The sequence below is a fragment of the Talpa europaea genome (assembly GCF_964194135.1).
Source record: "Talpa europaea genome assembly, chromosome: 5".
Classification (NCBI taxonomy): Eukaryota; Metazoa; Chordata; class Mammalia; order Eulipotyphla; family Talpidae; genus Talpa; species Talpa europaea.
Genome location: NC_140071.1, coordinates 72515881 through 72530368, shown reverse-complemented (window position 1 = coordinate 72530368; position 14488 = coordinate 72515881). Strand labels below are relative to the sequence as shown.

General features: G+C 35.4%; 1 protein-coding gene across 10 annotated transcripts in view; it reads right to left on the bottom strand.

Annotated features, from left to right (window-relative positions):
* The window catches only part of APC (APC regulator of WNT signaling pathway), a gene marked incomplete at both ends in the record, with an annotated part of 105833 nt that overhangs the window by 44517 nt on the left and 46828 nt on the right, over positions 1 to 14488 (bottom strand). For 7 of the 10 annotated variants that reach the window (XM_084233099.1, XM_084233091.1, XM_084233095.1 and 4 more), the window contains one exon: positions 2930 to 3031. The exons of the other annotated variants lie outside the window; for them this stretch is intronic. In XM_084233099.1, coding sequence (XP_084089225.1) covers positions 2930 to 3031 — 102 coding nt within the window. The remainder of the gene's footprint in view (positions 1 to 2929; positions 3032 to 14488) is intronic. 10 annotated transcript variants of the gene reach the window in all.

Below are 14488 nucleotides of genomic sequence, written 5' to 3'. Positions count from 1 at the left end.
GTGTCAATTAAACTGAGGGAAAGAATGAGTAAAACACATAAAATTAACTGACGAAAGCAGAACAGGCAAAGGGAACATCATGGGGAAGGTCTGGACATACTTAAGGACCTACAAGAACTTAATCTGAAGGAGGGAGTGGTATATAGTGGGGACAGGTAGTCAGAGATATTACTGGAATAGGCAACAGAATCTAGATTCTACTGTACAAAAGTGGGTAGTCTCTGAAAGGTTTAAACAAGTGATCTGATCAGATCTGTGTTTTGGAAGGATCACTGATCAAGATATGAAGAAAACCCTATGAAGGCAAGACTGCACTTGATCTTAGCCAAAAGGCCGAAAAGTGATTACGAAGGCAAGACTGAGGCTAAAACAAAAGTTAGGTTTCTATATAAAAACAGATGTAATTTATCATTTTTAACATTTCCATGTATGTACCATGTAGATGTCAGAACTGTTTTTGCTCTTCAATTTTTTATTTCCAGAGTCTAATATAGTATCTCACATGCAGTATTTATTAATTAAAAATAATTATTAATAGTCATTAACAACAAAAGCTACTACCTTTAATGACTAACTACTAGATGCTAGGGACTGCATTAAAATGCATACAGCATTTAATTCTCACAGTATGACCTTATTTTATTATAGAGGAAACAGTAGATAGACCTCAGAGTTTGTTACTTAGGGTCAAGCCTTTCAGCTAGTTAGGGAGAATGGGATTTACTATCAGGTTTACTGCCTCTAGTTACTTAGCCACTTAGCCACTTGATGGGCTGGTAATTTAAAACTTAACCTACTGATTAATATTCATGTTATTTCTATTTTTGCTATTAAAATAATATTATTATAAAGCTCTTCAAAAATGTCTGACATAGGCCTCCCTAGTGGTGCAGGCGGCTGAGTGCAGCGCCGTGAAGCTGTCTGCAGCCTCTGCAGTGTAGGTTTGATCCCGGCAAACAGTGGAGGTACCCATATGGTGCCGCAGACCTCTCCGTCTCGACCGCTGCTCCCCTAACCAGTGTATTTCAGTCATTCTGCCTGTTCTGTTCCCCGCTCTACCTCTGGTGGGTCCTCTCACCCTTCCGCACATCTGGCCTGTACCCCGGTTCTTGTATAAATAAATCTTTAAAAAAAAAAGTCTGACAATTATTAACTGATTACCTCAGTTAACATAAACTCTTAGATTTGTAATGATAAGCCAAAGAGAAAGCAAATTATAGATTTTGATATATTTTACAAAACTTGTCTTCAGAAAGGTTGTTGTTTCACACAATTAAGAGCAGTATATGAGAATTCCTGGTAACTTACAATACTGAGAGCTATTGATCCTTGCCAACTACTGGCCTCCAAATAAACTTCATTTTGGTTGTAGTTTATATTTATACATCCTTACTAATAGAATTGATCATCTTTTCATATGCTTACAAATGATTTTTTCTTTCTTTTAGTCCTTGTTTATCCTTTGCTGACATCTTAAAGATCTTTAAATAGCTGATTTGCAAATATCATTATGAATTTTGAATTTTCTTTTTCCTAATCATACACATTTGCAAATAATATGATTTTTGTTTTGTTTTCCAAACTGTTATGATTTTATGGCATAATGAAGTTATAAATGTTTAAGTGAAATACATTTATTTCTTCTTTTATAGTTTTCTATCCATATCATAAAAAAAATTCAGCCTAAATACCAATATTTCTTCTAATCTATCTATACTTTTAGGTTTTTATTTTGACACTAAATCTAGTTTACTTAAAATTTAGTCTGACTAATTCTTATTTAAGAAATAATTGATTAAATTGCTCTTTTTTAAGTGGATAGCCAATTGATTGGACAGTACTTAATAATTAGAGTATGACCCAAAGCACTAATAGGTCTGATTCTAAGCAAAGAAGTTTTCTTGTTCCTACAACTATGTAGGAACGCATAAAATTCCCAAATAATAGACAAACTTCAATGTATTATTTTAATATAATTTCTTTTTTCCTAATTTGCCATCTCTAAGTTAAGAGTTTTAGTGTTACTAATAATTCTAAAATGAAGTCTCTCTTTGTTTTCACTCTGTAAAATTAAATACTTAAATATGAGACATTTTGATTTAAATTTTAATGAATAAAGGCATGTGCTCTTATAATAATTATCATCAAAACTAATCTACAGATACTAAAGGAGTATTTTATATCAACAGCAGGAAAATTAACTTAAAATCAATTTAGTGAAACTGTTGAAAATCATTCATATACAAGATAAGAATATTCACTGAAAAGAAATGTGGAAAAGACAGATACCTCCCATCCCAATTCTATCATTTTAGGATGCATTCCAACAAAATAATTTATGAAAGCATAACAAGTTATAAACAAAATCAATTTAACTTTTATAATATAAACAATGTGATTAACAGTTACACATTGATTAAGATATATCTCTTTAATTTTTTGAATATTAGAGTAACTTTTTTCAATAAGATTAATGGATATAATCTTAAGTACAACAGAAAATAAGAACTCTAACAAAGTCCTTATGATTAATTAAGAACAAAAAATATATATTGCAAAGAATTCATTACAGAAAGAGCACATATATTCACTGCACAAAATAATAACTAGGTCACATCACATATATAACCAAAATACATACAAATTAGTATTTATTTTTCAAAAAAAAAAAACTTATTCACACAAATCATTTTTGACTAAAATAGAAACACACAATTTAGAACTATAAAACATACTTAGGAATTTTGAAGGCATAATTGCTAGATGTAATAAAATGATAGTATTTTGATACTGAATTCTTCTAGAGCTATTCTTTCAGGAATAAGGAAACTTATAGATTATTCTGAGAACCATTCCACTTCACAGTCCTTTAAAAGAATTTAAATCGTTAAGTTAAAAAACAAAACAAGCAATAAAATGGTTTACTTACCTGACCACTACCAGACGTTGCTATGTTCATTTCTGCCACTCCCTGACCTTCATTCTGCCGCTCAGAAGGTGAACCGGCTTCATGCTTGCTCTGAGATGACCTCTGTTAATATGGAATTAACATTGTTACAAACAAAAATGTTGTATGCTTCCTTAGCTCACAGCTTGGTTTTTTTTCTTTCTCCTTTTAAAGTTTTGAATGCATCAACTAAGAGGCTTACAAAGGGATGGAACTGCACTCCATACTTCACAACCTCCAACATCATTGGCAGTCAACTATTTTGGTCAGAAGAAAGTGAAGTGTGTCCCCTGAGCATTAGAGCTGCATAAGACAAAGGATTTTCTGAGACTCACAGAAACACCATCCTTCACCAGCTGTGCTCATATCACTATCAGGAATATAATCCAACTAGCACAAATAACTGTCTTTTCTATAATGTCACATGGTTTTGGCATTTAATGGAGCTGAAAAATTAAGAGTTTTTTTTTAAAAACTACACTTAGAAATACTTTTGTGGAAGTATATTGAGATATAACATCTACGTGTGTGTGTGTATATATATGTATATATTTTTTTTCTGTAAATAAGTCAAATGAAATCAACAGCTAAGCTCTTAGACTTAAACCAAAGCCCTTTTCTACTGTAACAACCATCTGCTACATGAGATGAAAATGAAAATGACAGATTAGATCCAGTAAAAGCTTCAGATCAAGATCATATCCAGTACAAAGAAGTCACTTTGTAAAAAACCCCTGCAGAGTTAAAAAAAAAAAATTATAGAAACAATTACAAATGTGCTTGTGCTGGAAAATTATACCCTAAATTAATTATTACACTTTAAAAAATTTGAAATAATAGTGGATGATTATATTACAAAATTGTTTTCATGGGAATTTCTTCACACATCAATCTTTCCTAGGTCATTTAAAACCGACTTGAAAGATGAACTAACATGCAACATTTCCATCAAACTATATGTAAGCAAAAGAGAGCTGTAATAATTCAGAAAGAGAAAATGGTACTATCTGAAAAGTATACCATAACATTCAATAAATTTAAAAAATTGACATAAAAATCAATAAAAAATTGGGCCTCTCCAGTGGCGCAGTGGTTGAGCGCTGGGTTGCGAAGCTGCCCGCGGCCTCTGCAGCACCGGTTCGATCCCCGGCTGCTCCCTGGCCACCGGAGGAGGGTCCTGCATGGCGCGCAGACCTCTCCTGCCGCCCGCTGCTCCCCTCAGCAGTGTACTTTGGTCCTTCTGCTTGCTCTGCTCCTGGCTCTGGCTCTGGTGAATTCTCTCACCCTCCCACGCTTCTGACTCTACCCAGTGCAAAACAAACAAACAAACAAATAAATAAATAAAACATGCCTCTATAAAAAAAAAAATTAAAAAAAAAACAATCAAAAATTGACATAAAAATCAAAAAGACAATGAATCAAAGATCCTTAAAATCATAAAGACTCAACACGAAGGTAATCAAATATGTTAATATAAAAACAATTGCTGAGCATCTGCTATGACAGTTGCTTGTACTAGGTGCTGGAGGATGCAGTGATATCAAAAATAGACTTTGTTCTATGTACCCTTGGAAGTGACAGTCTAGTCAGGGATATTGTCAAATAAGGAGAGAATAACAAGTTAAAATTTTAACAAAGCACTATGAAGGAGAGGTAGAAAGTGCAAAGAATATGTAACAGAGGTATGTCATATGGTCTAGGAGTTTAGGAACACGTTCTCACAGGAGTCCTAGGTTTTAGGTAAACAGAAGATCACATTCAAAGGTCCTAGGGTGGGAGGAAGTATGTTAAAGGATCATGGTGTCATAGCATGGGACAAAAAGATAAAAAATTCACTGACTGCAGAATTTTATTGTTATTCTCGGATGACACTAGTTCCCACCTAAGTAGTACTAGTTATATTAAAGGGAAAAGTTGAAGGCAAATTGATTCTTTTAAAGTAAAATTTTAATGATCTAAGTAGGTAGGAAACAGAGAGGAGAAGAGTGTGTCGATTAATGTATTAATGTGAATGTGAGATGATAGTACCTTATCCTAAGGAAGCAGACAGATTAAAAAAAAGAAACAGGGCCTCCCCTGGCAGTGCAGTGGTTGAGCGCTGGGTTGCGAGGCTGCCCACAGCCTCTGCAGCGCCAGTTCAATCCCCGGCCACCGGTGAGGGTCCCACCAAAAAAAAAAAAAAAAAAAAAAAAGAAACAGAGATAAATATGAAGGACTTGATGGTAGACTGGATATCAAGAGCAGAGGAAAAGACCAAGACCTGGTGTCAAAAATTATTCCCTTCTTCTTTAGTGGAAGCAAAATAATAAATAATGATGGTATAAAAAGAGGTAATACAAAGGAGAATGGGTGTTATTTGGAGGAGGGTCATTAGGAGGTTGAGGTGGAGATCATTAATTATGTTTTAGATATGTTGGATTTACTATAAAATGCTCTTGAGACAATCAAGTGAAGAGTAGGCACATAGATTTTAAGAGTCTGGAACTCAGGAGTAGAAATATAAATTTGAGAACCAATAATATATAGATAAGCAAAGTCCTAAGCATAAATGAAAAGCATACCATAGATATGTTTTTATATTATATTATCAGTCTCCTAGATAATATAATATAAAGAAAAGAGAAATATGCCTTAGCGCCTACAAAGGTCAAAGGGTTGGGAAAAAGCCAAAATAGTGTTTTATAGACTACAAGAGAAAGTATTTAAGCAACAGAAAATGTTCAACAAAAAATGTGGAAAATGTCAAGATGATGATCAAAATTTCAATTTAATTAATATGGAAGTCACTCAATGTTCCATTTCAGTGAAACTATCAGAGTAGACACTAGCTCTAATTAATAAGACAGGGGTTGAAAGGAAAGACAGCAATTCTATTCTCTGTGGAGGAGGTGGAATAATTAGACGGAGGGATAACAGTAAATAGCAGGACTGCCAGGCATATTTGATGATGATGGTGATGATTACAGCATTAAAAAAATCTAATGTTTATTTTGCTCTAGTCACTCGGCTTCTGCTAATTTATTTTATACTAACTAATAACTAATTACTAAATAACTAATTTATTTATACTAACTCTGAGGTAGGTAATATTATTATATCCATTTTACAGATGAAGAAACCGAGGCACAGAGAGGACAATTATCTGGCTTCAGTCACACACCCAGTAGGTGGTAAAGGCAGAACTGAAATTACCACTCAATGGTCTGACACTAGAATCAATTATTTTACACATCCTTTTTCTTCTGTCCTTCCTATTTCCTTATTTACTTCCCTTTATTTTTTTATTGATCCTAGGCTACAGAACTGCCTGAATTTAAAAAAAAATTAAATTTTAGTTTTTAATGAGGTACAATTGTTTTATAAACTTGTTAGTATTTTGACAGTATAGGATTTCACCCCTCAAGTTGTTAACGTAGCTCTCCAACCACCAAAGCACCATAGTATTCCACCATAGTCCAATGTGTTTTCTCCTCCCGTCCCATTCACACCTTTCCCCTCTGGATGCCTCAGATCTACGGTCAGCTTTCAAAGATGGTTCTTTGAGCACCACAACTACCTATAACACTGAAGGCAAAGAGGCTGTTGCTGATTCTTTTGTTTTTTTTTTTTTTTTTAAAGATTTATTTATTTTTATACAACAGCTGGGGTACAGGCCAGAGGCACAGGATGGTGAAAGGATTCACCAGAGACAGAGGGGAGCAGAACAGGCAGAAGGACCGAAATACACTGCTGAGGGGAGCGGCAGGTGCGACAGGAGAGGTCTGCTGCGCCATATGGGATTCTTGCTGGCAGGCCGGGATCGAACCTGCACTGCAGAGGCTGTGGACAGCTTCACAGCGCTGCGCTCCAACCCGCTGTGCCACTGGGGAGGCCCTGTTGCTGATTCTTATGAAAGAATAATCCTAACGAGCATCCTCATTTCTATAGTTGTTGGACAGCTTCCCCAAAATTTCCTACCCTTCGGACTGAAAATCTTTCTTTAAAAACAATTTTCCTGAGGTATTCACATACCATAGAGTTAATTAACTCATTGTAGTGTATAATTCAATATTTTTAGGTAAATTTACTGAGGATCACCTTAATACGATTTAGAATATTTTCATTATTCTAATAGGATCCCCTTGTGTCCATCTGCAGTTAATCATCATTATTACTCACAGTGACAGGCAACTACTAACCTTTTGTTTTTATAAATTTGCTTTTTCCAAACTTTTTTTTTTTTTAAGATTTATTTATTTTATTTATACAAGCACTGGGTACAGTCAGAAGTGCGGGAGGGTGAGAGAATTCACCAGAGCCAGAGCGGGGAGCAGAGCAGGCAGAAGGACCGAAGCACACTGCTGAGGGGAGCAGCGGGCGGCAGGAGAGGCCTGCGCGCCATGGGGGACCCTCCTCCGGTGGCCGGGGAGCAGCCAGGGATGGAACCGGCGCCGCAGAGGCTGCAGGCAGCTTCACAACCCAGTGCTCAACCTCTGCGCCACCAGGGAAGCCCTCCAAACATTTCTTATAAATGGAGTAATGTGACATTATGTCTAGCTCCCTTTACTTAGCATGTTTTTGAGGTTCATCCATGTAATATTTATGTATCAGCAATTTCTTCATCATTACATTTTGTTTATTTGTTACTTACTATACATTTGCATCATTTCTACTTTAGGCTATTATGAATAATACCAACATAAACATTCATGTTGAAGTCTATGTATAGTCATCTATTTTCATTTCTCTTGGATACCCAGAAATGGTTTTCCACTTTATATTGCCATAGCAATGTACGTGGGCTTTTGTTAACTTATATCCTCACCGATGCTTATCACGTTTATACATTTTCACATAAAAGCAAGCAAGATATTGGATCACAGTGACATCCTAATAGGAATGAAGCAGTATTTTATTGTGGTTTGATTTGTATTTCCCTAATGACTAGTGATAGAGCATACTTTTATGTGCCTGTTGGCTAAAAAGCCATCCTCTTTTAATCTTTTCTGGTAAAATGTTTACAACTGGACTATTTCCTTATTAATAAGTTGTAATAGTAATAAGTAAGAATAAAAGTAAACATTCTCACTGGTTATTTCTGGGGATTGCAAAAGAATGCTAAAATTCCCCTGATAGTTCCCTTCCCTGTGATCCCCTCAAAGGTATTTACTTGTCAATAAATAATGTATCTTTGAAAGAATATACAAGAATGTGGTAGCACTGATTGCCTCATGAACTGTAACTTTTATAATAATTACATCATTTGAATTAAGTTCAGTACCTAGACCTTGAACCAAGATTCTTAGCAGGTGGGACAAAGACTGTACTATAAGCAATATGCTTCATGGTGGAGAAAAAAGTATTGCTTGGAAAAAGTATTTCTTTTTTTGTCAAGGGTGCCGATGAATTAATCTATGCATGTCTAATCCCAGGTTTCTCCCCCTGGTTTATGTTAGAATAATATGGAATAAAGAAACTAACCAAATAAAGAAACTTCAAAATAAAAAGAGCTTGGCTCTTTCTTAAATGTGGCATGATACTTTCTTTTAGTTTATGTTCACTATTTATCTAAATATAATCATTTTAGGATACAACTGATATAAACATTTTCACATCAAAAGGAAGCAAGAGGATACTGGGTCACAAATGGCATACAGCTGGTGCCAAATCCAATGATATCAATAAAAATTTTGAACAAATACTGAAAATACAAACTAGCCGCCAACCTGCAAGAAACTTATAGTAGTACTGGAATATGAAGATGGCTATTAACTAGTGACAATTTTTTTTAGACTCTTTAGAGGCCAGGAAGTTAGCAAAATTTATAAATAAAGGCAGGGAAAATATAAAGTCAGTATAATAATATTAGTAGAAAACACCAAAAAAATCAAGGTGATAAGTATTAAGTAGAATGAGGAAGACTATTTTATACAAGTAAGAGATTCATCAACTAGAAAAATTAAAATGTGAATACTGGGCCTCCCCAGTGGCGCAGCGGTTGAGCAATGGGTTGCGAAGCTGCCCGCAGTATTTGCAGCGCCAGTTCCATCCCCGGCTGCTCCCCGGCCACCGGAGGAGGGTCCCGCATGGCGCGCAGACCTTTCCTGCCGCCTGCTGCTCCCCTCAGCAGTGTACTTTGGTACATCTGCCTGCTCTGCTCCCCGCTCTGGCTCTGGTGAATTCTCTCACCCTCCCGTGCTTCTGACTGTACCCAGTGCTTGTATAAATAATAAATAAATAAATCTTAAAATAAATAAATAAAATGTGAATACTGATTTAAAATATGTTAGATGCTGCCAAATAGCAATAATCAGAACAGAAGCAAGATGGGAGATAAAGAAAGAAACTACAAAGCAGTTTGGAAAACAGAAAAAAAAAAAAACTCAAAGAAAGTATCAAAAGAGAAAGTGCAAATGCAGTGCTTCTCACTAAAAAAAGTTTTCTTTTAAAAAATAATTCAGGGGCCTCCCTGGTGGCGCAAGGGGTTAAGATGCAACCTATGAAGCTATCAGCAGCCACTGCAGCATGAGTTTGATCCCCGGTTAGGGAGATACCCACATGGCACAGCAGACCTCTCTCCTGACTCTCCCGCTGCTCCCCTCAGCAGTGTATTTCAGTCAATCCACCTGTTCTGCTGCCCACACTGTCTCTGGTGAATCCTCTTACCCACCACACCTCTGGCTTGTACCCCAGTTCTTATAGGCATAAATAAATAAATCTTTAAAAAAATCAAAATTAATTAAAATTAAAAATAACTTGAAAAATAAAAAATAGTGAATTTGATCAAGGAGGAAAATAGACAGATAAACTTACAATGAAGTCATCAGGGTCATATAAACAAGGATGTTGCATTTAACAATGTCAATGAAAATGAAAATGAGGGCTTCCCTGGTGGTGTAGCGGGTTAAGCCCAGTGTTGTGAGGCTGTCCACAGCCTCTGCAGCTTGAGTTCGATCCCCAGCTGGCCAGGATGCAACCAATACGGCGCAGCAGACCTCTCCTGACTCGCCCACTGTTCCCCTCAGCAGTGTACTTCGGTCTATTTGCCTGTTCTGTTCCCCACTCTTGTTTCTGGTAGATCCTCTCACCTCCCACACCTCTGGCTGTACCCCAGTTCTTGTAATCATAAAATAAATAAATCTTAAAAAAAAAAAAAGAAAATGAAGCAAAGAAATAGTGCCTTTATTTGGTCCTCAACAAATTACAAAATGGCCATTTATTCCTTACATTATAAATATTTGGTTTATTTTGGCATAAGATAGCCAGGTTAAACTGCTTTTAGGAATCTGAGGATTACATTGTACTTACATTGTCTACTTAGCAAATTACGTGTTTCTGTATTTCAAAATCAGATGTACTGAAGCCAAGATACTAAAAAAGTGAGGTGGGATAAAAATATTCTTAGAAAGAGTAAATGTGCTAACAGATTTCCAGGCTGCAAGCTTTAAAAAAAAATTAATTTCACATTAAAAACTATTGTCTTCCCTGTATATAGATGCATCTACACTGTTTTTAGTTTAAAACAGAATTAATTGTTCATTATTCAAATATCCTTAGAATGGATACATGGATAGAAAATATGTGCTGGCAATGATAGAACATGCCTTATTTGTTATTTACATAGAAGTTTTCTCTCCTCAATATAAAAGCCATACATACATACTATAAAAACTACAAAAAACCCAACTAGAATAAAAAAAGGGGGATATTAATACTTTTTTTTTGCCTTTTCAAATTATTTTTCATGCACATGCTGGTTTTTAAAAATGGGAATGAAGTTGAATAAACATTTTTAGGTATCATAAGCACTTTAAATAGTTCATTATGTTTTCAGCAATTATGGCTACAAAACACTACTGTGCTGATGTTTCATTCTCTATGTCCTTACATGATCTGGGATGTGAGTCTATATCTCAATGCATAGGAGAAAATTTACACTAGTTATAAATTTAGTTTGTACAATAAATTTAGTTTGTACATATTTGCCCTATCCCAGCATATTTTTGCCCTATCCCAGTATATTTTTTTCTTTGAGGATATTACTTTCCTATCTCTAAATAAACTGCTTTTTAATGGTAGTCTGCATTTTTTAGTTTTATCCACCATTTATTGGTTTCTCATTTTGAAGACTGGGTTCTCTTTACCACTATCCCAGCCTTAACACCACATGCATCCTGTTCTTCTATTGTTCTAACACTGCTTTATCGATAAAATTTTTACTACTTACATTATCTTGATTATTAAATTCTAATTATAGCTGATAAGTGGTATACTATGATTGTTTCCTTTTACAACTTCATTACGGAGTTAAAGGGTATCTTTTTTGTTTTGATTTTCTGTGCATTGATGACATCCTCATTTTTTCTATTGTATAAATTTCTTTTTGTTTCAATAAACTCAAAAACATTAAGCAGTCTACTGATTTCATTTTCTTAGACTCATTTCTTTTGCAATATTCTCAACCAATATGGACTGGTTACTTTTTTCTATCATTTGTTTTAGTTTCTCTAACTTCATTCTAGGGAATCTTTGATCTCTTTATATTGTATCCCCAAAGTTTTGGATGCCAAATCTTCATTTTTCTTGCTTAACAATTCATTTTATTTAAGTATGTAATAACATGAGAAAAATTCTGAAACTTTGCCTACCTGAAAATGGGTTTTTATAGTAGAAAATTCTACTCTAAAAAAATTTATGAGCAATCTCACTAGAGGTAAAATATTTTTTGAGCTTTGACTAAAGGTAAATTTATAGGCTGGTGTGGTACAATAAAAATCATATCTGGCCTTTGTTGCTTTGTTACTGGCACAGTGTTTCAAAAACACTTGAAATTTTCCGAGTTTTGTCATACAAATGACGTGACTCAGGGAGGATTTTCTAGACAGCTTCTAGTTGGGTGCTGATCACCAGAAAAACCAACCATGTGAATAGAAAATTGGAAACTCTGGGCCAGACTGACATCCTTGGAGAGATGTCAGAGGCTGGAAATTGAGTTAAATCACAGTCATTTATTTAAACAATCTTGCCTACATACTGAAACCCCAATGAAAACAAACTCCAAAGCTAAGGTGGTGAACAAACGACATGCTGGGTGAGTGGCATATCCATATTCAAGCAGGAGAAGCACAGAAGTTCTGCCATCCTACATCCCTCACCTTCCCCAGATTTTGCTCTACATGCTTCTTCATTTGGCTGTTCCTGATCTCTAATCATTAGAGTAACACCATAATTTTAAGTATAGTAACTTCTCTTCTGAACTATTCTAATGAATTATTAAATTTGAAGAGATTATGGGAAGCCACAAATTTGTTGCAAACTGGGCAGAAATATAGGTGACTTGGGAACACCTCAATTCTGTGGCTGGCATCTTAATAGGGGGCAGTCTCATAAAGGACTAGCTCTTAATATATGCTAACACTAGTTATTGTACTGCACTATACCAACCTGGGGTGGAATTTAGAGCAAGCTGGGCAGAGTACAGGTGGCCTGGGGACAACTGAAATACCTAAAGTCAGGGTAGGTAGTCTTGTGAATGACTTTGCACTTAAATGTGGGGTCTATGTTAACTCTGGGTAGTTAGTGTCAAATTTAACTCAACTGTAGGACACCCAGTGGTGGCAGAGAATTGATGATTGGATACAGCTGGAAGTAATTTTCAGAAATTGTTACCCTACTTCTGAACTTCCAGTGTTGCTGTTTATAAATTTAGAGCATTTATATTCTTATTTCTTTAGGTGAAACTTGTTTTCTTTGCCTTCTCTAGAAGGAATTTCTTTTTATCCCCAGTAATCTGAAATTTCATTATATTTCATTAAATGAGCTTAGTGTGGGATCATTTTCATCTGTGGTGTTGGATAATTAAGAGACCATTTTATTTGGAAAACTGGCATGCCTCAGTTCTGCAGAATTTAATTTCTATGACTTTCTTCCTCTAGTTTATCCATTTTCTTTCTGGATTTCTTTTTATTTGGATACTGAACCCTCCTAGAATGATTCTCTGATTTTTTTTCTTTTCTATTTTCTATCTCATTGTCTTTTGTGTTCTACTAAGAAATTTATCTCCTGATGTTTCCAGGTTTTCATTTCTGTTATTACAATTTAAATTCCTAAGAACTTTTAAAAAATTTTTGAATATTCCTTCTGAATACCATTCTTTTCTTGCCTTATGGATTCACTATCTTTTCATATCTGAAAATATTGTTAGTTTCATTTTTTAAAGTTTTCCTCTTCCTGGGGCCTCCCCGGGGCGTAGCGGGTTGAGCGCAGCACTGTGGGGTTGTCCACAGCCTCTGTAGCGTGGGTTCAATTCCCGGCCAGCCAGGGAGATTCCCACATGGCGCAGCAGACCTCTCCTGTCTTGACCGCTGCACCCCTCGGCAGTGTATTTCCATCGTCTGCCTGTTCTGCTCCCCACTCTGTCTCTGGTGAATCCTCTCATCCTCTCGCGCCTCTGTACCCCAGCTCTTGTATAAAAATAAATAAATTTTAAAAAAAGGTCAATATTTTAAAAAAATTAAAAAAAAAAAGCTTTCTTCTTCCTGCACAGCATCTATTTCCATTAAATATTAGAATTTTTCTTAAAATGTCTGGTGGTCTTTACCAGATACATACATGTATGTATGTATCCACACATTTTTTTTGCCACCAATAAATAAGAGTTTTTATTAGTATGTGATTGGTTATATTTATAAGAATTCTTATCACATAAGCATAAAGTTTTAAGATCTGCTCTTTTCATTTAATGTTGTAAGAATTATCCTCTCAATTACAATGCACTTAGAAGCTGGAAGAGATAAAATTGAATTCTCCCATACAATGTTAAGAGGCAGTGGGGCAATACTGACACTTTGATTACATATTTAAAAATTTATGAAAAAATTAAATGAAGCTCTATAACCGAGGGATGGAGCTTTTTAATTACAGCTATCTGGCAGGGTGGTCCACTGAGGCTGTTTTATTGGGGAACCCTCCAATGTCAGTAACTTGAAATTTCCACCCTTTCGGGGATTGTTCAATAACATTTTTAGAGAAGCTGTTGCCAGAAACTTGTGAATACTATAAAGTCTGGATGTTACTGGGGGTTTCAGCACTCTTAAGTAAATTTTTACTTAGTTATGGTCCCCTGCCCCCCAAACAAGTAGGTTATCCCTATCCAAGATCCTTTGTTTTAGCCTTTCCAGTCTCTCAGCTGTGCAGAGTTGAAGAAGAGACTTCATATGTTTTTTTAAAAGAAATTTACAATCATCTCTTGCTTTTAGCTCTATTTTTTATCCTCACACTGGGGATATCTGGTATAACCAATTCTGAAAACTTTGAAAACATGACTGTGAAATGGGTTGCTTCATGACCTCCTACTGCTCACTTAGCAAGCAATTCTCTACATTATGCTAGAACAGGCATTTGTTTTCCTGCTTTCCAGTTTTCAAATTTCATTGTCACCCTTCCTAGTCTTTGTGTCTTGTTTTTCATCTTATCCCTTTACTGTCATTTTAATGAGGTTTGTGGAATAAGCATAAATAAACGTATATGATCACTTTTACTATGGATTATATATGGTAACAG